Source organism: Passer montanus, unplaced genomic scaffold (genome assembly GCF_014805655.1).
Source record: "Passer montanus isolate IOZ18808 unplaced genomic scaffold, ASM1480565v1 scaffold2, whole genome shotgun sequence".
NCBI classification, from domain to species: Eukaryota; Metazoa; Chordata; class Aves; order Passeriformes; family Passeridae; genus Passer; species Passer montanus.
The window spans coordinates 300,449-327,507 of NW_024366591.1; the positions used below are offsets into that span (position 1 = coordinate 300,449).

Here is a 27,059-nt window from a genome sequence, read left to right on the forward strand (position 1 = left end):
GGCGGCGGCCGCGGGAGCCGGCGGTGCCCGGCCCGGGCGGGCCAGAGTCCGTGGCGGGCGGGGGGCGCAGCGTCCGCTGCCCTTCTCAGCTCCCGCGGAGGGCGCGCCGGGGTCCCGCCCGGGCAGGCGCTCTCCGCGAATCCTGGCGGATCGCAGCCCGTGCCTCAGTCCATCCGTCGAGGCGGCCGCGGCCGGGTCTTGCGGCGCTTCAGACTCCCAGGAAGGCGGCGAGGGGCTGCGCCCGGCGCGTCCGTGGGCGCCGCCCGGAGCTGGGGGAGCGCGCTGGGCTGCGGCGCTCGGGCAGGGAACGCCGCCGGCGGCCGTAGCCCTGGGGGCTGATCTTGTTTGGGGGGGCGGCATCGTTCCTGTCGTTGACGGCCGCCCTGTGGAGCTCGTCGACCAGCCAATGCACCGTGCACGTCCCGAAGCGGCACGCCTTTGTTTGGAAGTGGGGGAATCTGTTAATGCTTTGGCGGTAGCGCTTGACGCGGATGTGAGCATCCTCCCGGTTGCTGCAGGAAGAGAGAGAGCGGGCATGAGAAGAGAGCAGGGGGGGCTCGGAGGAGGGGGCCCGGTGGGCGAGGGAACGGGAGGGTCTGCAGGGTAGGGAGCCCCCAGGCTGGAGACGGGCTCGTCCCGACGTGCCCGGCTGCCCCCCGGCAGTCCCGGCTGTGCCCTCCGCGGAGCAGAGCCTGCTGCCCATGCGAGGAGAGGCCCCGCCGATTTACGGCTGTTACTTTTTCCTATGCTTCCAGGGCTCAAGTTACTATTTATATCTGACTTTCGCAGCAAAGGCGCTACTATCTCCCGCCAGCTGAAGAGCGCGGGGAAAGGAAGGCGGGAGGCTGCTTTCAGCGCGATGGGCAGCCCGGGCAGGACCTGCCTCTGGGGCGGGGAGGATCGACAGCGAGAATAACCCTGAACACCCGGAAACCAGGGGACCCCGAAAGTTTCCACTGCCTCGAGCAAGTGCCCGAGCCCAGGAAGGGCTGGAATTTACCTGGGAGGAGAGACTCGGGAATCCTCCTTCACGTCCTGGGTGCGTATGAGAGGCAGCACGTCGGCGGCTGCCCCCAGCCCTCGGAGCAAGCCCGCAGGCTTCACATCCCGCTTGGCTCGGCTTAGTGCCCATTTCGTCCATCTGAAAGAGCACAAGGGAAGAGGAGAGCCTGTTATCGCAAGTCTGCAGGGCGGGAGCCAAACCAAATAGATTCGAGGGGCGAAAATCTTTGCCAGCGCCGAGATTTTTTTCCCTTTTTTTTTTTTCTTTTCCTCCCCCCCAGTGTTTCCTAAAAGGGCTCGAGGCCTTTAAGGAGCTGCAATTCCTGCAGGGAATGCAGTGCCTCTGGCCGCTGCCGGAGCCAGGCGCGGGGGCTCGGCGGCTCCAGGCGCGGCGCGGGGCGCTGGCGGGAGGGCGCGCTCCGATACTCACTTTCTTTTGAACTCTGTCGCTACGTCCACCCTTGCAGCATCCACCCCGAAGAAGGCCACAGAGCCGAGATAGAGCAGGGCTACGTGAACTAGTTTCATTCTGGCTGGGCTCCTGCTGGAAGGAAAAGAGAAGAACTGTAAGCGTGCTTGCTAATAAAAGTCAAGTAAGGACTGTCCTTTATTCCTGGTGATTCCAGAGAGCTCCTTCCCTCGCAGAGCCCCCAGGCTACCGGGGACTTTGTGTCTGATATGAACCAGAAGCTAATATTTGCTCAACAACTTATCACAGAGTAAATAACAGAGCCTCCAAAGTTTACGTTTGTCGAGAGTTTAGTTGCAGAGGCGGCTGAATACCAGCAGGATTTCCAGAATACCCCCAGCGGCTCGCACTAGGATTTAGCAAACCCATAAGATCAGAGAGAGCTGGCTATCGGACGCATCGTTTCCAAACTCCAGCAAGTGTTTTGCTGCCGGGAAGTTTATTCCCTGATAGCTCCTCTTCCCACTTCACACGCAGAACCAGCTAGTTCTGGATCTTATGTTGTAAACTGCAGCTGATGCCAAGAGCCAGTGCAAGACTCCACAGCATAACTCCAAACTCTTCAAGACAGTCCAAATTTAGTAGAGTTTTACTTGCGTTCCACCTCCCCTGAATCTTTTGTTGTTGCCAAGGACGGGAAAAAAAAAATAGCTCTTACCTGACAGTGAGGATAATCCACTGAGACAAATGTTTTTGTAGTAGCGATCCGAGCTTGCAGGGTTTCCTGAGGAGCGAGAACTCCTCCTTTGTGTGTGTGTGTGAAGTAATCACTGCCGAGCTCTGCGCTCCTCTGTTCGCTTTTATAGAGCAGTGCTGAGAAGTGGGTGGACCTTGGCGTGGCTGGGCGATCTCTCTTTTGGCACCCCCCCACCCCCACATTTCAAGCACTCCTTAAGCATTCTGACCTGGATTGGGGGCAACACTGGGGGGGGGGGGGGGGGGGGGGGGGGGGGGGGGTGGAAATTAAGAGGATTATTGAAATTTATCTTAAACAACCCCCTTGGTATTTTGTTAATTATAACGGCAGCTTTTGGGATTCTGAGTCATGGCACAACTTGCAAAATCCGATGAGCCCCTCAGCCTGTTTTACTGGGGACAGAGGTTTTAACTGCCGAAATATAACTATATTTATGTTGTCTGTAGAATAATTTCTCATTCTAGACATCTTAGCTTCAGGTGGGTGAAAGCAGGGGAGTGGAAACCAGATTCAATCCATTCCAAAATCCATGAAAATACCTCAAATATCAAAGTTCCAAAAATAAACCCATATTTGGACAACGTGAATTTATAATGAGTAACTGGAATGACAGCCTTCTTTACCTAAGTAATGAGGTGGCAAATTTGGCATCATTAATATACACAACTTAACCTGGGTGCATTATTTTGTCTAACAAAATGAATTTGATTTACTTGATCGATTCAAGTAGATCACGATTCAAATGGTTTTGGGAAGTGAAGGTCAGAGCCCAGTTCTCTGCCTCGGAACAGAGCAAGTGGCATTGCTTTGGGACAAACACGGGGTCACTGGAACGCCTGGGGTTACGGGCGCCGGGGAGATCCGCCGTGCCTTGTGCTATTCCCAATCCGCAAACCTCGCGGATGTGAGTGCACTTACTTCCCGGTCAGAAAGCTGAACCAGAGCAGGATCGGGATCTCTAACAGCATTTTCTCGGCTGGCCAGCGGCAAAACCTTAGTCTGACCACCTTGTTGTTCGGTTTTTTACAGTCTTTAAGGTCTTTGCTCCGTGACGCTTCAGAAACGCAGAGGTCCGGCTTCGCAGGGGGTGCTGGAAGCCAGCAGCGGATGCACCGTGTCTCCGCTTACTTGTCGCAGTGCAAATTCGGCGGCACCGAGGGAAATGCCCCGGGAGATCTGCGCCCTGGGGCGCCAGGGTCCCCTGGCCGGCGAGAGACACTCGGCAGGAAGGAATGAGCTGGTGAGAAGTTTCTCTCGCATCTTGCCCCAAGCAAAGTGTTTCAAAAGTCAGGTGAGTGAGTGTGTGCTCGTGACTCTGTCTTTCTAGATAACCGCGGTGTATAACAACACCCCGGAGAGGTATGTGCAGGGGGATGACGGAAACTTTCCTGTGCACGGCTCACTCGGTCTAAGGTGCTCTCTCCCTCTCTCCCTCCCTTCCTCCCTCCTCCCGCTCTCCAGCAGCGTCCAGACAGCTGGAGCCTTCTGTCTCCGGCATCTACCTGTGCGGGACAGGCTGGCCCGGCCGGCGGGGAGAGCCAGCGCTGCCTGTCGCTGCTCCCCATGGCATCAGCCGGCCGCCCCTCTGCCCGAGCCCCCTGCGCGGCTCCGCGGGGCGAGGCGTTCCCCCGGCGCGGAGCCGCTGCCGCCGCACCTGCCCGGCCGAGCGGCGGCGGCCCCGGAGCGCCGGCAGCCGGCGGGGCTGCCCCGGGCTCAGCCGCGTCCCTGCCGCTCCGCCGAGCCGCGGCCCCGCGGCTCCGGGCACAAGCGGGCAGAGCGAGAGGCTTGCGGGGAAACACAGGGAGGAAGAGATGGGAAAATAAGTGGTCTAGAACGGGACCGTATCACGACCGGAGCTGCACGGCTGCATCAGCCCGCGATGGCTGATTTTAGAGACCTCATCAGGCAGCTCCAGCTCGTGCGAGTTCAAGTATTTCCTTGATTAGCAGAAGTTGAAACTGAATCTAACTTTTTCCGAAGGAGAAGACAAGATTTTATGTGATAAGCATTGCTTTGACTCAAATTAAGTCTCCCATTCCAGTTAAAAAAAAAAAAAAAATCACACATTTCCTCAAATGCTGGAAAATCCCTCATTAAAATCTTTGGCTTAAACGGGAAGTGTGTTTTGTATACTCTAAGCCAAACAATGCAGAAAAAATCCTATGTTGCTTTAGGAAATAGTAATAACAGTAGCAACACAACTCTCACATTTCTTCTATACTGCATACTGACTGTAACTATCATCTCAGTGATACAAAATTACTTCATACAAATTCATGAGGTGGCAAACTCTGACACATAAATGATCAGTTTGTTGCTGCTGTGATTTGTGAAAGGGCGTTAGCAGGTGAAGCTGGTTCAAATCTGCCACAAAACATCATGTTCTTTGTTCAGATGCTCATTTTGTTCTTTCTATGAACTTGCATTCTCAGGCAGTTTGGGAATGAGCAATAGTCACTCAATTGGTACTGTGATGTAACAATGACCAATTTTAAAAAAAAAATTATGCCACAAATAGTTATTTCCTTTAAAAAAAAAACAAAACAAAAAACCCCCCAAAAAACTCCACAGAATGTTCCATAGCAATATCACTCACAAGCTGTGAGAGTCTGAGGCAATGCCAAGCAGTTCAGCAAGACCAGTGTGTGATGTGAAGTGCAGGGTGTCCTGGATGCTGCCTCATCCGTGGTGGCAAGCTGGCCTGGAGGAGCAGCCAGCTCCTGTTTACTGCTTATCCTGGGTGTACCACTCAGCCTCTTGGTGCTCCCATACCGAAGACCCTACAACAAGTATCTGCTCTGGCAGGGACACGGTGAAGATGAGTTGCTGTTTATAGAGCATTTTATTCAGGCTGAGATTTATATGAAAAGAAAAGGTCTAAAATCTGTGGGGTAGCAATGGGGAATCAGTGAGGCACGTATTCTGTGCTAATTATGGAAGGAAACTGTTGTTTGAAGCCAGTGGAAGTGCCTTTGCATGTTTCACTTTGTTTAAACAAATTGTTCTGAATTCATATGCCATGAGTATGAATAGAGTTGATTGTATTTCAGGCTGCGTGAAATCAGCAGAAAGATAATACTAATAGAAGAATGGCACCCCCTGAAGGATCTAAAACCTCAGTCAAGCTCCACACAGAAAAACCTCAATGTCAGTGCCTGCACTCAGCCAGTTCTCTCCGTGCCAAGAGCACAGTGACAAAGGGCTGATTCCATTTCGGTAGTTCTGCTGGAGGTGCTTTGGTGAGCCTTTCGTCTGACAGGTTTGAGTACATCAAAGAAAGCCTCCAAAGTGAGTGGGGGATGTCTGTTGGTAGGGGAAATCTGGTCAGGCTCATGGCTGCCCCCTGTTCTGGCAGGGGTTGGGGTGACACGCGATAGAGACTGCAGGCAGAGTGTGAATTCTCTGTTTCCTGAAGGAGGAGTGAACTGTAGAAGGTATTGTGGACGTTCACACCTTGTTGTTGGCAAGTGCACAATGTGAGTGTGGCAACATTGTCCCTTGAGTGCTTTCAGGCTCTTGGAGAGGCTGCAGCCTTGCAATTCTTCCCCTGGAGCAAGTACATGACTAGGTGCTTGTGGAGACCCGTGCCTTGGTGTCCTCTGTGAGCCCCTGCTTCTCCTGTGAGGAGCTGGGCTACCCTGCTGCAGGTGAGGGAATGAAGGATGGGTGCTCTGGATGAGCATTCAGTTTCACTTTTCATGACAACTTAGGTGAACAAACACTGTGTCTGCTCCACTTCTTCATTTGTCCTGTAAGAACGTAAGACTGCTCTGTACTTAGGGAAGTTGCCCAGAGAAGTTGTGGATGCCACATCCCTGGAAGTGTTTGTGGTGTGGTTGGATGGATCTGAGCAACCTGGTCTAGTGGCATGATCCTTGCAGGAGGGTTGGAACAACATGATATCCCTCCTGACCCAAACCACTCTGTGATTCTGTGAAATAAATAAGCTCAACTGAACTTCCTATTTCTTCTTTAAGATCTGCCACTTCTTATAAACTTTATAAACTTTGGCTGTACTGATCTAGATGGCAAAAGGAGCCAGGCTGTAAAGTGAGCACTAGCATTATTGGGAAATGACTAAATAAACACCTTTCTCTGGAACCAGCATTTTTAAGTGCTCTGGGAAAGGTGTGAGTGATTCTCTCCTGCTAGAGGAGCTGTGTTAGAAGAGCAGGGAGATTTTATTATTGAGAATTGTTATTGCATATTGACTCTTTTTATGAGTGCAGATATGATAACTCTAAGGTCCCATTCCAGATCCAAATTAGATAATTTCTTAGTGTCTTTAAACTTTCCCTTCAGGTTTAGCTGTACAGAACAGGATCCTTTGCTTTTGTGAACTGTTGTTATGTCCTGCAACCAAAATGCCTGTGTACAACTTAACAAAGATTCCTACCTAACTCTTAAAGTGACTGACCCCACAGAGTGCATCTCTTTCTCAAAAAGTACAGTCAATCTTTTTGATGTATGTATTACACATTCTTCTTTACTCCTAAACAATGAAATGTATTAGGATTGGATCCTTACACATGTCATTTGCTCCAAAACAGCTAAATCACGAAGCTGATGACTCCGAGATGTCAACCTCTGCCCTCCACTGAGAAGGCACAAGCGGAACGCTGCTTGAAGCTTCCTGACCAATCTGCATCTGGTTTATCAGCAAGACACTGCATCACTATGTCCCAGCTAAGAGGTGTAAGAATGGCATGTTTGAAGCAGAAATGTCTCTGAGACCACTAATGACTGTCTGCTGGGTCCCTCGTCAGGGTGGATCGTCAGGAGCGAATCCAGCATTTCCACACCCAGCTCAGTACCCACGACTGCTCCTCCCTGGGATGCAACCCATGTTCTCCACGCTGCTTCTTCTCTCTGCGCTGTCAAACGGGACGTACATAGAAGCTTATCCGAGTGGTTTTTGCAGGCTCTCCAGCCACCCAAGCGCACTACTGTCCGCTCGTTTATCCTCAGCATCTCCGTGACTGCTGGCAAAGTCCACCGTGCTTTCGAGGGCCACTGTCCGAAAGGTGCCTGCCTCATCTGCACGTTATAAACAGCACCACGGCAGCGCCCCGGCGGCCACCGCCCGTGCCCGGCCCAGCACGGCCGAGGCCGCGCGGGTCACGCCGAGGCACCGCTGGCCGGTGCCCCGGGGAGCAGCAGGGCCGTGCCGTGCCGGGCCGGGCCGTGCCGTGCAGCACAGCCCGCTCCGCGCCGCGGGCGCTGCTGTGAGGGGGCCGGGCCGAGACCCCCGCGCCGACCCTCGGCACCGCCACAGAGCGCAGCGGGGCCGCGGCACGGCTCCCCCCGCGGCGGCGCGTCCCGCACACCCCGGACAGAACGCGGCCGGGACACATGGCTGGAAGCGCGATCCCCGATTCCCTCGCCGCCGGCTTCCATTTCCGCGGAGCCCCGGTGAGGGCGATGCCCGGCCCCGGCGGCTCCTCGCGGGAGCGGCGAGGTGCAGCCCCGCTCAAACACTTGGCTCCCCCCGGGCACGCAGAGCGCTCCGTCCCGCCGCGAGTGACTTTTGGGAGGGGAACGAGCTCCGGACCCGCTGCCCCCCGGGCGGCCACCGCACAGCGGGAGGCTGCCGGGAGACAAAGCCCCGCTCGGGCGGGGCGCGGACCTCCCCCGCCGGGCCCTCCCCGCCCGCGGGGGGCTGCGGAGGGAGGCCGCGGCGCTGGCAGCGGCGTGCCGGCCCCGCCCAGCCCCGGGGTCACGGCGAGCGGTCCGGGCGGCGCGCAGGCGCACGGCGTGCCCGCGCCTCCAACATGGCTGAGGTGGTGCCGTTCCTCCTGCGGCGGGCGCGGAGCGGAGGATGCTGAGCCTGCCCCGAGCCGCCGCCGCAGCCGCTGGGGTGCCGAGGCCGAGGCGCGCCCCGCGCAGCCATGGCCAGGCTGGCCGACTACTTCATCGTGGTGGGCTATGACCACGAGAAGACAGGTAGGTGTGGCTGCGCGCAGCGCTGCCCCGCCGTGCCTGCTCCTGCCCGGCCCCGGCCCCCGCCCGCCTCCGGCCGGGCCGCGGGAGGAGGAGACTGCGGCGCGCACGGGGCGCGCGTCCGGCCGGGGGAGGAGGGGGTGAGGGCAGCGGGGCGAGCCAAGGGTTAATCCCCCTTTCCCGAGGGGGGAAGCGCAGGGGCTCCTGCACCGCCCGGCCGGGGCAGCCCCGGCCCGCCCCGCCCGCCGGCTGCGGCTGCGGCTCCTTCCCCAAAGCGCGGCCGGTTCAAACGGGGCCCGCGGCCGTGCCGGGCCCCGCGGGTCCCCACCTGTGTCCCGCCGGCTGGGGCGCGACAGCCGCGCCTCCCGGGAGAACAAAGGCTGCGCTGGGCCAGCAGCGGGGCTTGCCCGCCTCGCCCGCAGCCATCCCCGCTGAGCGGTGCCGCATCCCCGGGGCAGCGCCCTGGCTCCCGGTGGGGAAGGAACGGGTGCTCTTCCTAAAGCCTCGGGATGCGTGCTGCCCGCTGGGGGAAAGGGAAGTAGTGGTGTCTGCTGTCGTTTTGTGGGCAAAGAGAGAGTGGTTTGTGTTACGTAACTCTCCGTTACGGTACCAGCTTTGTTGCTGCAGAGATCCCAAATCAGTGTTTGAATTGACTGGAAAACGAAGTGATTGTCAGCTGGAATGTGTTTGTGCTGCGTATTTCAGAGCGCTCCTTTGAATGTATGTTGTTAATAAACAATATTTTAAACAGTCGAATGTTCTCTAATTTATTTGACTGTGCATAAACCAAACAACACTCAAGTTTGTTACTCAGAGTAATTCTTTGAAGTAGCAGTTGCGTGTAGTCTGTACTGTTAATTCAAAAAGTGCAGCTAATAAACTCGGACCATGGGGTTTTTAAAAAGAAACATAATTTTTAGAGAAATCATTATATTTGTGTGTTTAAAGATGCAGTGTCTTACAAAGTTCTGCTAAGGGTGTCTTGGATTTTACTATTCTGCAATTATTATTCTCTTAATTACATCCTGGTTTCCCCTCCCACTCCATTTGATAATAGGTTTGTCCTAATTGTACTGTCAAAATCAAGCCATGTGAAATGGGAAGTATTTTGTTTTAAAAATAAAGACCTTTCCTTTTGCCTCTCTCCTGTTTGGAACATTTTTCCTGACAAAATTAGAGAGAACGCAAATCAAAACAAAAAAGCAACCAAAAAACCCAGATGTACTTTAAGAAGACAAAGCAAGCAGGCTGCTTGCTTCGTGGCTATGATCAGTCTGACAGAGTATGTGAAGTGAAATTACAGATTGCATTGGAAAGCTTTATGTCTGTAAAATGTCTTCATCTGTAGTATTTAAGTATGTGTTTAACTTCCCATACGTAAATTGTTTCGTGAAGTTTGGTAGAATTGCTTGCATGGGTGAAATTGAGCAGATCCAGAAATTGAGCAGATTCAGAAATAACTCCTGAACCTTAATTTAAAAAGGTCATGCCCGTGTTTAGACTTTATTATTTAAATTACTTGTTGCTACTTTAATGCTTCATAAGAAAAATGCTTGAAGGAACAACATTCTGTTGAAGACTAGGCATGCATTGTTTTCCAGATTCCTTTACCCCCACATGCAATCCCATAATACATGGAGTACTGACCTTTATTTTTCTTACAAAAATGTAGTTTTTGATGTGTTTATTATGCTTCCTTCTATATGAAAAGCAGGGACAAACATTTCTAGGATTATAGACTAGCTACCCTTGAAGCTTTTATATTTTTAAGTATGTTCCTTTTTTTTTTCTCTCCTATTTTTTTTTCATCTCCAGCTACCTTCTGGCTTGGTTTTCATGTGCTTGATTTTAATGCTGAGTGTAATTACATTTTGTAGTGGTTCTTTTTCTTTTTTTCCCAGGCATAATCTGTGGAATAGCTTTGTGTAAACAAGCAAACAAAGATGCTGTACCCTTCCCCCCAACCTGTGTGTCAGCAGCATTTGGATGATAAACACTTGTGGTTTATAGGGAAGGGTGTTTACAGTAGTGGCTGCTCTCCCAGGAAAGCCCCACTGGGTGTGCTGGCTCTCCCCTCACTGCTTTTATGGATTTATTTACATGTGCCAATATCTTACCCCTGAAAATGTGGTTAAGGTGATGATTTTCTGGCTTTACTCAAACAACATTCACTGTAAATATCTAAAATGCAATGTTTACGCAGTTTAGGAGCAGATCTGTAGATTTTTCTTGTTTTGGAACAATTTTGTTACTCATGCTACAAGTTTTTATCCAGCGTAGTCTGCATGGGAAGTGATTATTGTCCTCAAATAAACCAGAGAGTGTCCTTTGGGAATCAGGCATGTGAAAGTCCATTCCTGTTCTGGTTTAGGCCTGTGTAAATTGATGTCACAGCAGTCCTAGTGCTGCCATTCCTATTGTGTTAAATCTTCCTTTGGATCCAGCTCACTTTAGGATGCTGACCTGTCCAAAAGACCTTTCTTGCTGGGTGTGTTACCTGTGTTGCTGTCCTTGGATTCCTTTTTTGCTCATTTTTCATACAGTGTTGGCTCACCAGGATGTCAGATGAATGCTAGTATTGGCATGGAGGAGGGTCAGGAGCATGCTGAAAGACACATCAATGCACCCTGAATTTAGATCAATGTGTTACCTGCATTGCTGTCCTTAGATTACTTTATTGCTCATTTTTCAGTGTTGGCTCACCAGGATGTCAGATGAATGCTAGTATTGGCATGGAGGAGGGTCAGGAGCATGCTGAAAGACACATCAATGCACCCTGAATTTAGATCAGCCTAAATGGTCCTAGAGCCTTGGGCACAAAGAAGTTAGTGAGGAGCCTTGGTGTCCTACACGCTCCAGGGAAACTAATGGGAGCCCTTGGATAATTTGCCTAACAGGCAGCTCATTCATGCTTGGCAAGTTGCACAGAGGCTCTGCCTGAGCAGAGAATGAGCTTTGCTGTTGACAAGTGTCAACAGAGTTGCAGGCACTTAGGAGCTGAGGAGTCTTTGTGGTGTTGAGGGTGACCTGATTCACCCAGCTTTTTCTGTCTTTCAGGTACACTGCTCTGTATTCCCGCTTAGGTTGCTCAGTCTGTGTCTCTCACCATAAAACAGCTTCCATGGATTATAGTTTTAATGGCAGTTGTGTATTTTAAGAACTCATTCTGAGCCACTGCTCAGAGCTGCAGCAGCAGTAGCTGCTGTCAGAAGTGCATGTGAAGTGTCCTGACAGAGTTGGAGAAACCAGATTTTTAAATCTCCCAGCTTTACTAACCCCTTTTTTTTTTTTCTTTTTTTTTGTTCTAACAGTGAAAGCATGAGGGATTTCAGTGATACACAGAGTAAAGCAACCAACCTTAGTGTATTTTGCCTTCAGCTGAACCTTGGCTGAGGTAGATAACCACATTTTCTCCCCAGCATATCAGCACAATATAAGGCTGTTACATAACTGGCTACAAAAGGCACTGGCAGAAGTCTCTGAAAGGAGCAAAGGTGCTACCAAATGTAGGCATTCTGGGCTAACAGCGAGGAGAAATCCCAGGAGACCTTACTGTTCATGTTTTTTTTTTTTTTTCATGGATTTTGAAGTGTGTTTGATGCACTTCACCAAAAAATTCTCATTTAATATGTCTGAATAATGGAATGTGGATGGGATTTAGGAGGAACACAGATGTTTGCAAAGATTACAGAAGAGCATGAGAAAATACATTTTTTGTTTCGTTTGTGTTTGGTTTTGCTGGTATAAGGCCTAATCATAAACCTATCCCTAGAATCTACATACAGTGCTCCTTGAAAAAGGTAAAAGAGAAAACATTCTGTGTCTTCCTTAGCTCAGCAGCTGAAAGGTAAGGATAAAGAAGAGAGGATCCAAAGACTGGATTTCATAATTTCCCATACACCCATAGCAGCTTTCCTGTAGGATGCTCTTTTGTACCCAGAAGTTGAAGGAGAAAACCTTTTTTAACCAGAAGTTAAAGGAGAAAAAAGGAGCAAGATGTTTTCTGTGGGGTTTGGTTGCTCTGAGAGGACAGAGGAATGATTTGTTCTTGATTCTGTGTGCAGTTGCAGTGTGTAGGACAGAAGGCTTCCAACAGCATAGCAGTTTTATTTGGCTGTTGTCACAACTGATAAATGGTGGTATAACATGTGTAGGCTCTGTTGTGGTTGTTTCTGTTCTGATTTTTATCAACTCCTCTTCAGGAAAGCCTTTATTGTGTAACATAGCTTTGTATCTCAGAGGATTTTGAACAAGACAAGTGATTGTTGATGGAGTGGGAGAAATTTCTAAATGGAGTTGTCTGATTTTTTTTTCCTGTGAGCAGATTTTGCCTGTGAAGAATATAATATCTGAGGATTTCCTGGTGTATTTGCTGTATATTCACAGTTGGGCATTTCACTGAGCTAGTGTGTGTATAAGGAGTGGATGATTGCTTGATGCCATGGCATCCAATCTCTGTAAAACAAAATGTAGAAAAATAAGGAAATAAAGCTGTTACTTCAGTAGCTTTCTTATCTGTGCTGCAGCTTAATTTGATTCAAATGCAATCCAGGGAAATCTCAAAGGGATTAAAAACACAACAAAAACGAAATCCTTCTTGTGGCAGGGGAATTGTTGTAGCTGCAGTGGAATGAAGCATCAAGAGCAGTGCTGGCAGTGGAGCAGAAAGCAGGAGTGTGCCTGTGTGCTGCTAGGAAGTGGCTGTCGTTGGCTGGGCAGGGCATGGCACCCCAAATACTTGTAAACCAATTAGTCGATGAAATGATCTCTTCCTGCAAACCTTGTGCTTTACTTTACAAATACAACAGATTCCACAACACTGTGCTGAAACAGATTGAGGAAAATATATTTCCATAACGTGATTTTGTTTGTTTTGATTGTGGTGGTGTTTGTTTGTTTGATTTGGTTTCTTTTGTGAGATAAAGCTCTCTTGAAAGTCTGCTTGGAGGACCCCCATTATTTTTTGGTAGCATGTATTCCTAAAAGATATTTAAGCAGTTGCTTCTAGTACATAATGTTGACTTAAAAAAATTATTTTGATTTTGGTGTATGGATTTCTCATTTTGGAAAAATCTTAAAATCAACAGAAATCATGGAGATCTTCTTTCCCTCACATGTCTGTAATGAATATTTCTAAAGAACTGGGATTTTCGACTCTTTACTCACTCAGTCTTGCATTATAATAACAACAACAATAAAAACACTTCTTTCTCAGCCTTTCATTTTAAACGAAAATATTTTTGGAGGCTGATTTTTTTTTTCTCTGTAAGCTATCTTCATTTGTTCTGAAATACGAGCACAGAGATTATGCTGAGGGAAGTAGCATTTCCTATCTTTGTGACTAAATTGCAGTCAAGGAACTCTCTCTTCCCTGTTCTGTCCTGGGTTAGCTTTGTGGATTATCTGACAAAAAGACACTTTTCCTGCAGCCTGTTCATGGCAAACAGTTTGATATGCAAGCCTGAGTACTGTGTAAGCCCTGGCCTTCTATAACCACAATCATATTTTTCAGTGGAGGGACAATGAGACTGACATTTAACTTCTCCAATGCCCCAAACATAACAGTCTTGTCTTGTAACAGCGAGGCAGAGAATTACACTGCTGTGGTAGTTCTCTGACATCAATTTAAAGTACCAACTACCTCCCCAGTTACTGGTGCTCACAAAGGAAAACCACAGTCACTGTGGCATCATTTGCAGATTCACAGTCCAGCCGTGATAGCTGTCAGTGAAAGTTGTGTCCTGCAAATATCTACTGGTGAGTAGGAGCTTTTCCTTTGGGTCGTCTCTCCTCCCACTCCTCTTTGCAGTAGCATGAGACTTTCAGGCTCCTTTCTTCTATAGTGAAAAAAATTATTTCTAACAATGGCATTATCAGTATTGATGAAATTAATTTTCTTCTGCTTGGCGTTTTGGGAATTGTGTTCCATTTATATGTCTTTGTTGAAATAAATTACTCCTGTGGTGTCAGTGGTATGTTCTGAAGTCAAGGACAATCCAATTAGTGTTGATTGGGATTTGGCAGCTAAATCCCTGCTCATTGAGCCAAGAACATGCTGGTTATTGCTTATCTGCTAGTGACTAGATAGATCCTGATTTCATGTCTCTAATGTTTACAGTTCTCAATTTTCAATCTTCTGCAGAGATTGAATACTACGAAAAAATGCAATCATTGAACAGAGCTTGAATTCTTTGTTTCCTTTCTGGTAGTGTTATGTTGTAGGTGTCAAAATAACCACAAAATTTCCACTGGGCTGGACGTGGGTGACGGGCTGTCATTGCTGCAGCCAGAACCAGCACTTGGTGACAGTACAGTCTGGGGTTATGTGTAGCTGTTGTGGAGGAAAGCTGAGAGACAGAAAAAACAAACTCATCATAATTCTGGATACAAATTCAGGATAGTTGCATGCAAAACCCCATTGGACCATGGGAGACTTCAGTGGATAAAAAGAGACAAAGGAATGTTACTGGGCTTACAAAATCAATCACTCAGAAAGAAATTCAAGGGGGAAAAAATAGAAGGTAATAATAGTGTCCTTATCATGTCCTTTTACCGTGGTTCATTTGTTGTTTTCTAGGACTTAAAACCCCAGAAAATCCATTATCTGACACTTGGATCGATCTGAAGCAGGACAGAAAATGTCTTTTTTAAATGTTAGAGTGTCGGGTTGGGTCTGCTGGAGTAGCAGCTGGAAGGAAGATGAGACATTCTGGCAGAGGAGTTCTCAGATGCTTGTGGGTGAAAAGGGATGACAGCTCTTCTTTCTGGAACCTTGACTTCGTTTGTGGAAGGTTGTGGCTTTTGTTGAGCTCCTTTTGCCAGCTGCTGTGGTCAGTGATGCCAGGAGTACAGAATGTTGCCAGACTCTGTAGTGGGCTGCCCTGCCTCGTGGCTTAGGAACCCTTCACAAGACGTTGGGCACTCCTCCTCCTTACTCTTTGACACATTCTGCTATTTTAGAATGCTTTCTGTCTTCTAGGTTTGCTCCAGAAGAATCTCTGCCTTATCATCTCTCTCACTTTCTTCTTCCTTCTCTCACTCTCAGTATCCATTTAACTCTCTTTATCTACTCTGTGGTTTTCTGAGATGAAGTCCTCTTGGCCACTCAGTCTGATTTTTTATGGTTTTCATCTTTAAATAAACTCACACAAGCACCACGGCCAGGTTTTGTCCCTTCTGTAAATTTTGGGCCTAAAAGCATGTTTGGTAGAATTTTAGTTTAGGCCAAAAAAAAAATCCTTTTCTCCCCAGTCTTATTTCTTGGAAGCCGAAAAAGTATTTGGTGTGAAATTTTACTGAAATAATTGAGCTGGAAGCAGATGTCAACCATTGAGACTTTATATGGTGCATTTTGTTTAAGTAAAAAAAGAAAATTGAAAATAGTTAAAGAACAAGATAGAGCACCATTAGTGATGCCTGTAGCTGTTATTTGTGTATCTAAAAAACATCACACTTTTGTTTCTTAGTTATAACTGCACCAGTTAAAGCCCAGTAAACCTTTTAGCTTGACCACTGTGTTGAAGCCTTCCACAGTTTAAATTTGTACATTTAACATGGTTTGGACGAAGAACGCTTGTCCTTTTTTGTGACTATTGTTCTCTGGACTGTAAATCTAATTCCTAAATGGCAGTAAGAATAAGCTGTATGTGTGACTAATAAAATGCTCAAGACTCGAAAGACAAAGTTGTGACCTTGTCATAAATTCATCTGTAATGGAATTTTAATTCTTGAAATATTGTTGAATGGGCATACTGTACTTGTCAAAAAAATTAGGAAAGCTGTTTTTTTTTAATTCTATTACACAGACTGCTTTTCATAAACATGCAAATTGCATAAAAATAGAAGAAAGCCACATGCTTTGTTCTGCAGAGCTGTTTCTTCATAATTAATCTATTTTCCCAGAAAAACATGTAGTAGTTTTATGAAGCTCGTGTGATGACTGGGCTGTTACTGGTCTATATTGTTGGTATATGCTATTTTTAAACTAGGTTTAATACAAAACATTCCAGTAGAACTTACAAGAGGATTTCCATTTTCTTTCTTCTTGTTTTATAGTTCATGAACAGAGAAACAGATATTTTTAAGAATATATAATTTTTTAAAAGGTTTCAGAGAAAAATTGGTGATAAAACAAATTTTTAAAGCCTTCCTAAAACATGGATTTAAAGCCATATTTCCCCCCCATATTTTTGGGGTGTAATTTAATCTATTTAGAGTCTTTCTCTTTTAGGCTGTGGGCTGCCAGGCAGAATTTGCTTTTTGTCAAGTGTCTTTGCCTGGAGTCTCTGCCTGAGCCATAGGTTGTGCCCAGCTGCAGCTGAGGAACAAGTTGGAATTTCCTGTAAAGAAAGGGAAGAGCTGCTGCCTTGGGATTCACCCTACATTTCTTAGAAGTGCAATTATTGAATTATTTTATGCATTTCAGGAGCTGCTTGCTTTTGCAAAATTGGAAACTAGCATGTGTTTCTCATGATCAGTAAGTTTCAGCAGTGGTAGAAAGCCCAAGGTTTGGAATGGATGCTTTTAGTGATATTTCCAAAACAAATAAGATAACGAGGCATACACTCAGAATAAAAGGATGTTTTCTGTCATAATAAATATTCAGTTTGTGTTCAGAAATCCATGCAGGTGTTCAAAGCGTTGCAGAGGAATGTTTCTTCCCTGGGTAATTTATAGTGACTAAACCTGGAATGCTTATTTTCAGTGGTAAATTCTGGTCCACTTGGCTGAAGTGAGTTCAGGGAGCACCTGTGAAGGTCTCAGGTTTGCCTTGAGCTGCAGGCAGCGATTTTGGACCCTGGTGCCAGTTCTGAGCTGGAACATCCCAAAACCCCTTGCAGGTTGTGCTCAGCCTGCAGCTGTGGTGGCACTGCTCTTCAGCAGGACAGCCAGAGCAAGTGGCTGTGTTGTTTCAGCTACAGGCAACTGAAAAGAAAACAAAGCCATAGAGAGCCACATGTTTGTGATTTGGAATTGAAAACTCTTCTTTCAAAAGGTTCTCTTTCCTGTTTGATTAACGTGCATAAATAATGATACCAGGTTTGCCACTGAGTCAACAGCGTCCAGTCAAGTTGTGACTCTTCTGTTAGGTTGTTGTTTCAGCACCGTGTTTTCCAAATATTTTGTTTATAGTGTTTATTATTAAAAGAGATGAGATCATACATGTTTAGCAAAATAATCTCGAGGAGGCTGTTTTTTTATAATTTTGTTCTCTTGCCACATGGCATCTTTTTGGAAGAGGCAAGACTGTCACTCATTTTTTGTGAGAGAGTGGTCTTGAAAAGAGCTCAGAAAACACACTTTCTGCCTTTGTGATCTTGTAAGATGTTTTTGCATTCTTACAAAATTGTTTACATGCTTGTTTATAGGTTTCTTTATTATTTTTGTTTTTAATTTACAAAAATGTGGCCAGTGTTTTAGTAAGTAGCCTTTTTTGGAAAACTGCAGTTCAAGAACATGTGGGTTCCCTAGACTTGTCTCTAGACAATTGATAATTGATAATCAGAGCTGCTCTTCTTGCTGATAGCCTAGTAGAAGACACAAGGTAGCAGTTTACATCCATACTCAATTCTAATAAAAATGAGAATTGTTGCTCTTTACAGTGAGGTGGGATTTGAGAGGCCTAACTCAGAAGACTGTTGTTTTCATAATCTGTTGTTTTCTTGAGAATATGCCTACCATTATTTGAAGTTAGAAAACCCAGAGGCAAGATTCAGATAGAAGTAATAATAACAATAATAAATTTTTAAAGGAAGGCCTTAACTGGTCTGTAACTCATTGTTTCTGTCTGTGGAATAAACCCTTAGAGATGTTTCATTTCCCAAATTTGAGATGGCTAAGGATAGGATGCTGGAAAGTAAAACCTATGGATCTCCTGTCTTCCTTTGCAACCGAGTTGTGTGTTCTGCTTATTCTCAGCCAGTGTTCTTAAAGTTATAATCAAGTCTGTGGGTTGAGTTGTTTCCTATCCCTAATTTCTTTTCTCCTTCTCCTCCCTGACTCCCCAAAAATCAGTAATTCTTCTTGTTTTAGGTTTCATATGAAAACAAGAAGAGTCATGGTTACTAATAAATACTGAAGCAGAAGACTCAGAATATAGTTCTGTTTAAAAATCCCCATATAAAGTCTAGAAATGAGCAGTAGAAAGCCCTCATTACTTACTGTCTAAGTCTGGTTTGTACTCCCTACCTAGTCTTAACTGTTCTCCTAAAGCTTTGAAAATAGATTTGCAGAGACCAAAGCATAAATTGTCTGTTTTATTAGATTTGATTTATGGTTTTATGAAAACTCTGGATTTTTTTTATTCTTTTGCATTTGATGGTTACTAAGAGGAGCTTTGGACTTCAGTAATCTTAATGCAGTTGTATAAAGCACCATATGTTTTCTAGAGTTTTCACAGCAGATGGACCAAGGTTTTTGTCAACATGGTCTTGCCAAACTTAATTAGCAGCAAATTTTCATCTCTGAATCTAAGCTGTTCCTGATTTAATGGTAAGAGTCTCAAGAGTTATGTGTAGATTAAAGGATCATAGAATTTTTCTGGTTGGAAGGGACCTTAAAGATCCTCTGGTTCCATGGGCAGGGACACCTTCCACTGGATTGGGTTGTCCTTCCTCTCTTGGAAGGACCCAGAGGTGGTGGAGCACTCCAGGTGAAGTCTGGAGAGCAGAGTAGGGGGAGAGAATCACCTCTCTTGACCTGCTGGTAAAGGATGGGTCCAGGTTGTCACTGTTCTGGGCAAAATTGGTAGCATGGACTCCCAAAATTAATTTTGAAGACCCTTTTTTGTTCAACCTGTAAATATCAAGTAAAAAAGGAAGTGGAATACTTAATGCTTGAGACTTGCAGATGATTAAAAGAAAGTAATTAAAGTAATTCCGAATAAACTTGTGGTGAAGGGCTCCAGAGAGAGCTCATGATACTGAGTGACTAGAATGTTCAAATTTTGGATGAAATGCAGTTTTGATAAATACAAGCTAAAGTACATTTAGTGGTGAGAAAGAATTCATAGCAATGGTTTCTAATTTAGCTATTGTCACTTAGTGGAAAAGTTCTTGGAATTTGTTGGGACAGTTCTCTGTAAAACTTCAGCCTAAACTCTGGTATGGCATCAGTAAATTCAGAAATAAACAGTGTGGAATTGTGAAAAAAACCCTCCCAAAACCACTGTGGTGTTGGGATTTGCAGCTTAGGGGCCAGGAATGGGTTAGGTGAATCCCAGAGGTCCTGCTCAGCCCTGTGGTCTGTGTCTGTGTGATCCAGAACCCTAAAGACTGGACATGACATCACTCTCAGCTTTTTATTTGGCTTTTTTTTAGCTCTCAACATCACAACACTGAGGGCCTCTTTATGATCTGCATTAGCCTCTACATCCTTTTCAGCTAAACCACATTTTGGCCATCCCCTATATGTGCAGTCAGGTGATCTGACCTAACTCTGCAGCTTTGCAGTTCTCCTTAGTCACACTCTTAACATCTTTTGATAACTTTTTTCCCAGTCTTTTACAATCACTTTGAATTCTTATCTTGTCCTCTACTGTGTTTATTATCTTCATTTTCAGAAAAGAAATAATTTCTGTATATATATCTATATATACACACACACATATATATAATATTTTTGTGTATATATGTTTATATATTAAAAGAACAGGTGCAGTTATGTTCTGTGTTTCAGCCTCAGCAACTTCAATCAAAACCAAACCAAAACCAACTGCAAACCAAAAACTGAGCATTGGACCCCACAATGGCTCACATATCATGCCTGGGAGATAGAATTAATGCTGCTGTAAATATGATTGAGTGTGTGTAGTGAATAAATTTGCAGAAAGCACGTTAAGTTGATGTCCCTAAGCATACTAAATTTTGGCTTGTTTGGGGTGCATTTCAGTAGGGTGATATATTAAGAGTCAGGGACTTTGAGAACCAAATTGGCCAATTATTTCCTAAACAACAGAACTAGTGACGTATTTCTGCACATTTTGGTCTTTTGTCTGGAATGGCCCTGGTAGTGCTGCTACAGACAAGGAACAGGGTGTCTTGAATACTAACTTTTCTTCAGACCAGGGTCACTGTGTATTTATTTATTTATTTGGGTTAAAGGCCATTGGTCACACAGACATCATTCCTGTAGGAAACCTCTCTGCAAGGAGCAGCTGTACTTATGAGAGCAGATTTTCTGTCACTTAGGAGAATGTTTGCCTGCCTTTGTGGCAGACACATTATAATATGCTCCAGTTAAGATTCTGGGCCTGCCACAACCTCAGAAGGGAGGGGTTATGTTCTATTAATTAATTGCGGGTCCATAGTCAACTGGCATTTAATTGTTTGCTAGGACATGAATTTGACTCTGTTTTCTTTCTTTGTGCTCTCATTTCAGACCACCAGTTCCTTCGGTTTCTTGCAGTTGCAAAATATGCATTGAGGAGTTAAAAAAATACTATTTTTACTGCTAATGGTGCATGCACTGGAAGTGCATTTGGATGTGCCAAATCTTGGCAGTGTAGCTTATTTATGGGGCAGGAGATGGCAGTAAGAAAATAGGTGATTTAACACAAGCACAGAACCATACTTTATTCTTACATTATGATTTTAAGAGAACTCTCAAAACTCCTGAAATACCATAATAATTATTCACATTTACACATTTATATTTATTTTGTGCCTTCCTGTTTGATTTTTTTTTTTTTTCCCAGTCAGGTGGGTATTTACCAGAATTTTTAGTGCTTGTCTAGCTATGTGTGGAGATCAGGTGAGATATCATGTGTTACATGAGCAAAATGCAATTCACATTATGCACAGTTCAGCTTTAGGGAAGACTGCTGGAGTTAGAAGTAATACAAATACACACTCACACTTGGGATGTTTCAAAGTTTATATCTGTGGATTTCAAAGAAGTTTGCATACAGCATTATTTTTAAGAATTCGCATTCTTTGTGTTGGTTCCCACTTAATTCAAGTCACTCTGGCAGCTGTGTTCTGTGGGCAAGGAGGGAATGAAATACTGTTAACCTCTGCGAGCCAGAGCACAAACAAATAGTGTTTAACCCGGGGACAGCTGAGGGTGTTCCAGACAATGGTGTTAATTTTGATTGCCTGTTTGAAGTAGCCCCTTGCTTTTTGTTCTCGGTTCGGAAGCAAAACATGTTGTTGGGACCTTGCCTGCAGCTGTGAAGAACAAAGTTTGTCATGCAGGAGCTGGGCGAGATGACATCAGGAGGTGATGGTGGCTGCTGTTGGCCCCTGTGGAAGCGTGATCCCTGGCATGGATTCCTCTCACTTGGGGTCAGGCAGGCAGGCAGGGCTGGAATTGCATTCTCTGGGTGTTTTTGGGACCCTTGTGAGCAGGGGCTGCTGTTGTTTTGGCCTGGAAGGCGCTCGGGCTCTGCTGCAGTGTGTTCCCCAGGTAAGAACTCCTGCAGGGCTCTCAGTGGGCAGCTCAGGGTGTTTGGGTGGTGACACACCAGATTTTGGAAATTCAGGCATGACAGGAGGCCAGTAACTCTGGAGCCTTGCTCACATCCCCAGCCTATGGAGTGCTGGAGAATCTGGAGCAAAATGTGCCTAAACCCTCAGAGCCAAAGTCTCTTGAGGGGGAATTGTGCTTTAGAATCCTGGCTTGCACAGTGTGGGGTTAGCTGGTCCCTGGGGTGAGCAGCCTGAATGTTGGCATTGGTGCCGTTCAGGCAGGTGGGTAAGGAGCTGGTTTTTACTAAATACATATGGGCTGTAAGATAGGCTCAGCTTACTGGAAGCTCTTTGTTTTTTTGCTCTGTTTTTAGTGTATAGTCAGTCCAGACAAAATATTTGCCCTACCAGGATATGTGAATCATTCTTCTTTGAAAAGCATCATTTATCATCTGTGTTCTGAAAGTGTTTTGTATGAGGAAAACATTGAATACACTCAGAAATTTTTATTGTCAACGTGCGTTTTTACAGCTGTTGTATAAAAATCTTGCTTTGTTGAGATCAAAATATTATTTAATTGTTTTAGCCTGTTGGAATCACAGGAAATATACAGGGTGGGAAACTCCCAGATGAGTTGTCACTCTCCATCATCTGTAGGTGAGCAGTGGCACGCAGACTTAAATAAACAAATCTTAGCAGCTGGTTAATTCTGGGAAAAAAGAGAAAACTTGCTTCCTCATCCTTTATGATTTCTTATACTTTTGTGTTGAGTAGAAGAAAAGCTTTGAAACTTACTTAATCAATGTGAAAATATATATACAGTACAAATTGTTGTAAGGATTGATTGAACAGGTTGAAATCAACTTGTGTTGATTTTTTTGTCCTTTTAGTCTTGTTTTAAATTAAACTAAGCCAGGTTTTGAAAGAAACTAATGCATATGAGCAGGGTACTGTCTAAAATTCTGTGTGGACTTCCAGTGAGCATCACAGTACCCAAAGATCTGTGGCAGCTGCTGTGAAGTTGAGGGAAAAATAATGTTGTAGTAGACAGTTGAGGTGGCCTTCCAGTCACAAAATTCTGTTTGAACAGATTTTATATCAAGTATGATGCAAGGAAGTTTGCTGACATTTGATATATGTGAATGATACCTGCTGGGTGTGAGCATGTATGGATCCATGTTCCAGTTCCTCTCATTAAAGAACTGTGGCTCTGCAAATGCTTAGAGGCAGGAAGCATTATGGAAAAAACAGTATGTGTATATATATATACATATATATATGTATATATATACACATATATGATATTTTAGATAACAATAAGGAATAGAAAAGGCCAGTGGAAGAGGAACTGTGAGATGACAAACATTGTCTATTAGAGGTAAGAGTACAGTGTGCAGAGGAAGAATCCTGTGAAGGTGGTGGAGAGGGAACAGGGACTTGGAATTTGAGGCAGCTTCTTATTGCAGAGGATTGGAAAGCAGATCAGGAGGAAGCGAGTTGTAGAGCTAACATCTTGCATGTTGAGATTTGCTAAGTAATATTTACAGGTTGGGTTGAGATGTGGGTAGCTTGTGCAAGCTCTGGGACAGGAATTTGCAGCGATGTGTGATATGGGATACAAATAAAGACTGCGTTTAAGGCTGGAGTGAGGGAGGGGGAGAAATGAGTTGTGTGTTATCTCTGCAGCGCTGTCGCTGCGTGGGCTACCAGAAGGGCTCTTAGGAGGAGGATTCCTTCTTTACACATCTCAGATTTGAGGAGGATTGTTTTGATCTGAGGCAGATGAAAGAGAGATGTGTGTGAATATACAGCTTTCGAAAGAAAGAAGTGAAGACAGAGGGGATTTATCTGTCTCTGCTGCCTGAATTGTTGTTCACAGCCCTTGGTTGAAAATTTCAGATGAGCTGGCTTAGTCATATATTGCAAGAATATCTTGAACTTACCGAGATGTTAACTTTCAACACAGTTGGCACATAGTATCCAAGAATAATTTTAAATTTTTGGAGGTCATGATAATTCCCTTGCTCTAGAGTGACAGTGTGTCCAGTGTAAAACAGCATTAAGTTACACTTATGTTGCAATTTAGCAGGAAACGTGAATCTGTCACGTAAGATCAAGTATGTATTTCCTTTGATTCCAAGCAAGTGCTTTTTACTAAAAATCAATGAGGTTTTTTTTTTTTAATATTGTGGAAATATTATTTTTATTGATCAACTACCCAATCTTGAAATGCTTTTAGAAGTGATGATTGTTTTGCTTCGAAGTGTGTTACACTAGCTTTAAGGAGTTACACTCTGCTGTTTATGTGAAGCATCTTTCTGGTATTGAATACATCAACCCACACCATGTCTAATCTTAGAGTAGACTGAGAGCTTTGGAAACCTTCACCTTGAAAATTTCAGGAAGTTCATTGCCTTCTGTATAAAGAATGTTATTTACAAAGGATTTTTCCACGTATTTGGGAGCAAGATGCGTGCTGTAATGCACGCTTACTTTGTTTTCTGGTTTCTTGGCTTCAAGGGGGAGCTGCTTTTCTGCTTCTGTATCTTTTACACAGATGTGTGTTTTGCTTAATTTTACTGTAATCCTTCATGTACTCTTTTGATGACAAAGAAGTAACAGATCCTTCTTTACAAAGCATTTGGATGCTTTACTGTGTACCCAAGCATCACTTTGAACTCCGAAAAATTAGTGTAATGAAGCAGCTGAGTTCCAAACGTGTCAGAGTTGAGCTTGAGAATAAACATTCTGCATTTTCAGCTGCTGTGTGCAAAGACAGTCTTTTTGAACATGAAATATGTGATTACTATGTGTAAGAAGATGCAAAGCACTTTTTATTTGATGTGAACACTGTCATAATGCTCTGTGTTCTACTTTACTCCAGTGTTTATGATTACTTTTTGTATTATTTGGTAAGGAGGCATAAAGAGCTTCTAAAGAAACATCACAAAATTGTCCAAATTATCTCAAGGATGAAATTGATTAAAAACCAGAAAAAAAGCCTTTTCAGTCATTAAGCAGACATGAAGCCCAAATCCTGAAGCTGAGGGAAGAAAATTGCTCTGGTGTGGGCACACCGTGTGTGGGGATGGGGAGTGGGGCTGGGGCTGAGCTCACCCCCAGTGGGTGCAGCTGTGCAGAGCAGCTGAGCAGTGCTGAAGGGAACGAGCCATGGGGAGCTGAGGTGTTACTGACCAGCCCCAAAGGGAGCAGAGGGCACACAGCTGCAGGGCATGGGCATGAGGGGTATGAAAGGCTGGGCTGAAGGACAAGCAGGGCAGAGCCTGCAGCCTTCTGAGGTGAGATGGTGTTGCTCTGTATGGGCAGAGCCCTGGAGCCTTCTGAAGAGGTGTGGTGATACTCTGGGTGGGTTGGAGCTTTCTGAAATTGTTTGATGATGTTCTGTGTGTGGTGGCTCTCTTAACTGTGGCTTATGCTGTGTGCTGTTGTGACACTCTGTCCCATCAGAGCTTGTCATTCTGCTGTGGAGGGGTCTGTAGGGCTTGGGAGCACAGTCCAGGGCACATCCTGCCCTGTCGGTGGGATGGTACAGAGGGACAGCTGAAGGAATGTGTCCTGCAGGATATGCCTGCAGAAGGTCTCCACTGTCGGTGTTGCCATGGGGGGATACAGTTTGTATGTGGAAAGCTCTGTAGAAATACCTGGAACATCTGGTGTAAAACTCTGATCAGTTCCTCTCTGCCTATAAAGATGCAGCTCTGAGGTAGCAGATGTGCTGGAATTCCTGGGCAGTGCCCAAGAGATGGTGTAGGAATCCCTGGTGTGTGTTGCTGTAGGTGAGGATATTCTGCTGCAGGGGGAGGTTGCTCTGACTGTTGAGAATTGCTCTGGTAGATTTGCTCTACATCTCATCTCATCCTACAAATAATATGGCTTGAACTTGGGCTTTCAGGCTGTTGAAATACAGAATATATTCCATGTCCTTTATTTTATTTCTGTAGGGCTGCCTTGTTAGGTCTTGCAGCACTGAACTGATGTTTTGTCCTAGTGGGGAACATCAGAGGAGTGGCTTTGGCTACTTCACTTTAAACTGAAGCTCATAATTAAACTTTTTCAATAGTTGTTCTGTTTGGTTATGTTCTGGTTTGAGTCATGAAGGAGTTGCTGAGTTGCCTTTTTTATTTATTCTGATGGACACAATAGAGTTGGGGTCTGGTAGGATTAGTAAGACAAGAAAAATTCTTGTTGGAGATATATCCAGAAATTGGATTTTTTTTCCCCTCGAGGAGAAAGATGCTCTTAAAATAAATCAGGATCCAGACATTTCGCACAACTTGTAATTTTCCTTCTTTTAAATTGAGAGTACTTATCCTACTTCAGGTACCTGCATCATAAAAATTGGGAATTTGCCATTTTAGTTCCAAAGCAATGGCTAAACAGTGTAAAGTTTCTCTTAGTGCAAACATTATGGATTTTTTTTTTCAGATTTTGAATGTCAGTTTTAAACTTTGAAAGTACTGAAATTTGAGTACTCAGTCTTCAGCAAGTTCTTTTTTCCTCTGCTTTTCTATTGACAATCAACTTAACAAGAAGGTCCATGAGGCTGAGGCTAAATAAATAAAGACAGGTACAAATCCAGGATTAGGGTAACAGGATGTTGTGTGCGAACCTTGTACCTCTTTTTTGCACATTTCTGTTAAAATGAATAGTTATTAAGTAATACAAGTCCTCAGAGGCCTCCTCTATGTGAAATGTGTATTTAGCACTTGAAAGTCATGGTGATGCCAAAGAATATAGGAAACTGTATTAAAAATTAACACCATTTACTGTATAATAGGGCACAAAATGTACTGTAAAGCCAGGGATACAGTTTCATGATTGCTGAGTTTTCAATGTATTATCATTTGAGACTTCTGAAAAGCAGCTTTTTACCAGCTGCTAATAAATGATTTCTGTATGACTGTGTTGCTAAAACAAGAGAATGGCAACAAATTATGAAAGAGAACATACAGACCTGCTGCTGAACGATCTTCAGGTGTTCTCAATAATTGTCAAAATACTTTTCTTCTTGTGTAAGTAAAGTATGCTTTACTTACACAAGTAACTTTCCTATGCTGCCACTTGAACAGAAGTGAACCCCAAAAGCCAGCCCTGCTAAGCTGCACAAAACCAAGAGAGACCTTGAAGGCAAACACAAATACCAACAAAGGTACACAAATACCACCTCAGAAAATCAACCAAACAACAACCCCCAAAACCCCAAACTTCCTTCATTTCCTGCATGTTTTCTGTAGGAGTTTGGGGCTGTCAGACCCACAAGTGGATTCTGTCGCTTCATTTATTAAAGTGATGGGTACAAACAGGTTTGATAGTGTTTGTATTCAGCCATTTGAGGGGGTAATGCATGGAAAGCATGAGGATGAAAAGGTAACACCTGCTTCTGCCACACAAGAGGGTTTTTACCTCTGTGCCAGGAAGAATTTTTTGTTAAATATTGTTCAGTGTTTGGGCAGTGACATTCATTGTTTCATGTTGAACTGCTCTTCTGTAGGCTGCATAATGAAAGTTTGTGCCTCGCTTGGTG

At 45.0% G+C, this 27,059-nt stretch overlaps 3 protein-coding genes across 9 annotated transcripts in view; 2 read left to right on the forward strand and 1 right to left on the reverse strand.

Moving 5' to 3' along the window:
* The window catches only part of LOC120501083 (proline-rich protein 18-like), a 40,299-nt gene extending 36,089 nt beyond the window's left edge, over window positions 1-4,210 (forward strand). Inside the window, exons 5-7 of the mRNA XM_039706776.1 lie at window positions 3,198-3,408; window positions 3,496-3,527; window positions 3,630-4,210. Of these exons, the coding sequence (XP_039562710.1) occupies window positions 3,331-3,408; window positions 3,496-3,527; window positions 3,630-4,110 (591 nt within the window). The 5' untranslated portion in view covers window positions 3,198-3,330 and the 3' untranslated portion in view covers window positions 4,111-4,210. The remainder of the gene's footprint in view (window positions 1-3,197; window positions 3,409-3,495; window positions 3,528-3,629) is intronic.
* ADM (adrenomedullin) lies at window positions 7-2,262 on the reverse strand. Of its 2 annotated transcripts, none has more exons than XM_039706772.1 (4): window positions 2,130-2,262; window positions 1,433-1,546; window positions 1,001-1,141; window positions 7-512 (listed from the first exon to the last, which is right to left on the reverse strand). In XM_039706772.1, the coding sequence occupies exons 2-4, from the start codon at window positions 1,528-1,530 to the stop codon at window positions 209-211; spliced, it is 543 nt and encodes a 180-aa protein (XP_039562706.1). In that variant the 5' UTR covers window positions 1,531-1,546; window positions 2,130-2,262; the 3' UTR covers window positions 7-208. The 2 variants fall into 2 exon arrangements, with proteins under 2 accessions (XP_039562706.1, XP_039562707.1); XM_039706773.1 differs by having other exon boundaries at window positions 1,433-1,543; window positions 2,130-2,250.
* Window positions 4,211-7,977: 3,767 nt separating the features above from the next.
* SBF2 (SET binding factor 2) overlaps window positions 7,978-27,059 on the forward strand; it is a 232,705-nt gene continuing 213,623 nt past the window's right edge. For 4 of the 6 annotated variants that reach the window (XM_039706763.1, XM_039706766.1, XM_039706767.1 and 1 more), the window contains exon 1: window positions 7,980-8,111. In XM_039706763.1, the coding sequence (XP_039562697.1) occupies window positions 8,057-8,111 (55 nt within the window). In that variant the 5' untranslated portion in view covers window positions 7,980-8,056. Of the gene's footprint in view, window positions 8,112-27,059 lie in introns of all 6 variants that reach the window. The other 2 variants (XM_039706765.1, XM_039706769.1) reach the window with 1 other exon arrangement.

Excerpts from the sequence above, each read along its gene's own strand:
- ADM (XM_039706772.1), bottom strand. The coding sequence starts at position 1,530 with ATGAAACTAGTTCACGTAGCCCTGCTCTATCTCGGCTCTGTGGCCTTC. Across the intron at positions 1,142-1,432 it reads GCGACAGAGTTCAAAAGAAA|ATGGACGAAATGGGCACTAA; the intron begins GTGAGTATCGGA and ends GTGCTCTTTCAG. Across the intron at positions 513-1,000 it reads TCCCGAGTCTCTCCTCCCAG|CAACCGGGAGGATGCTCACA; the intron begins GTAAATTCCAGC and ends CTCTTCCTGCAG.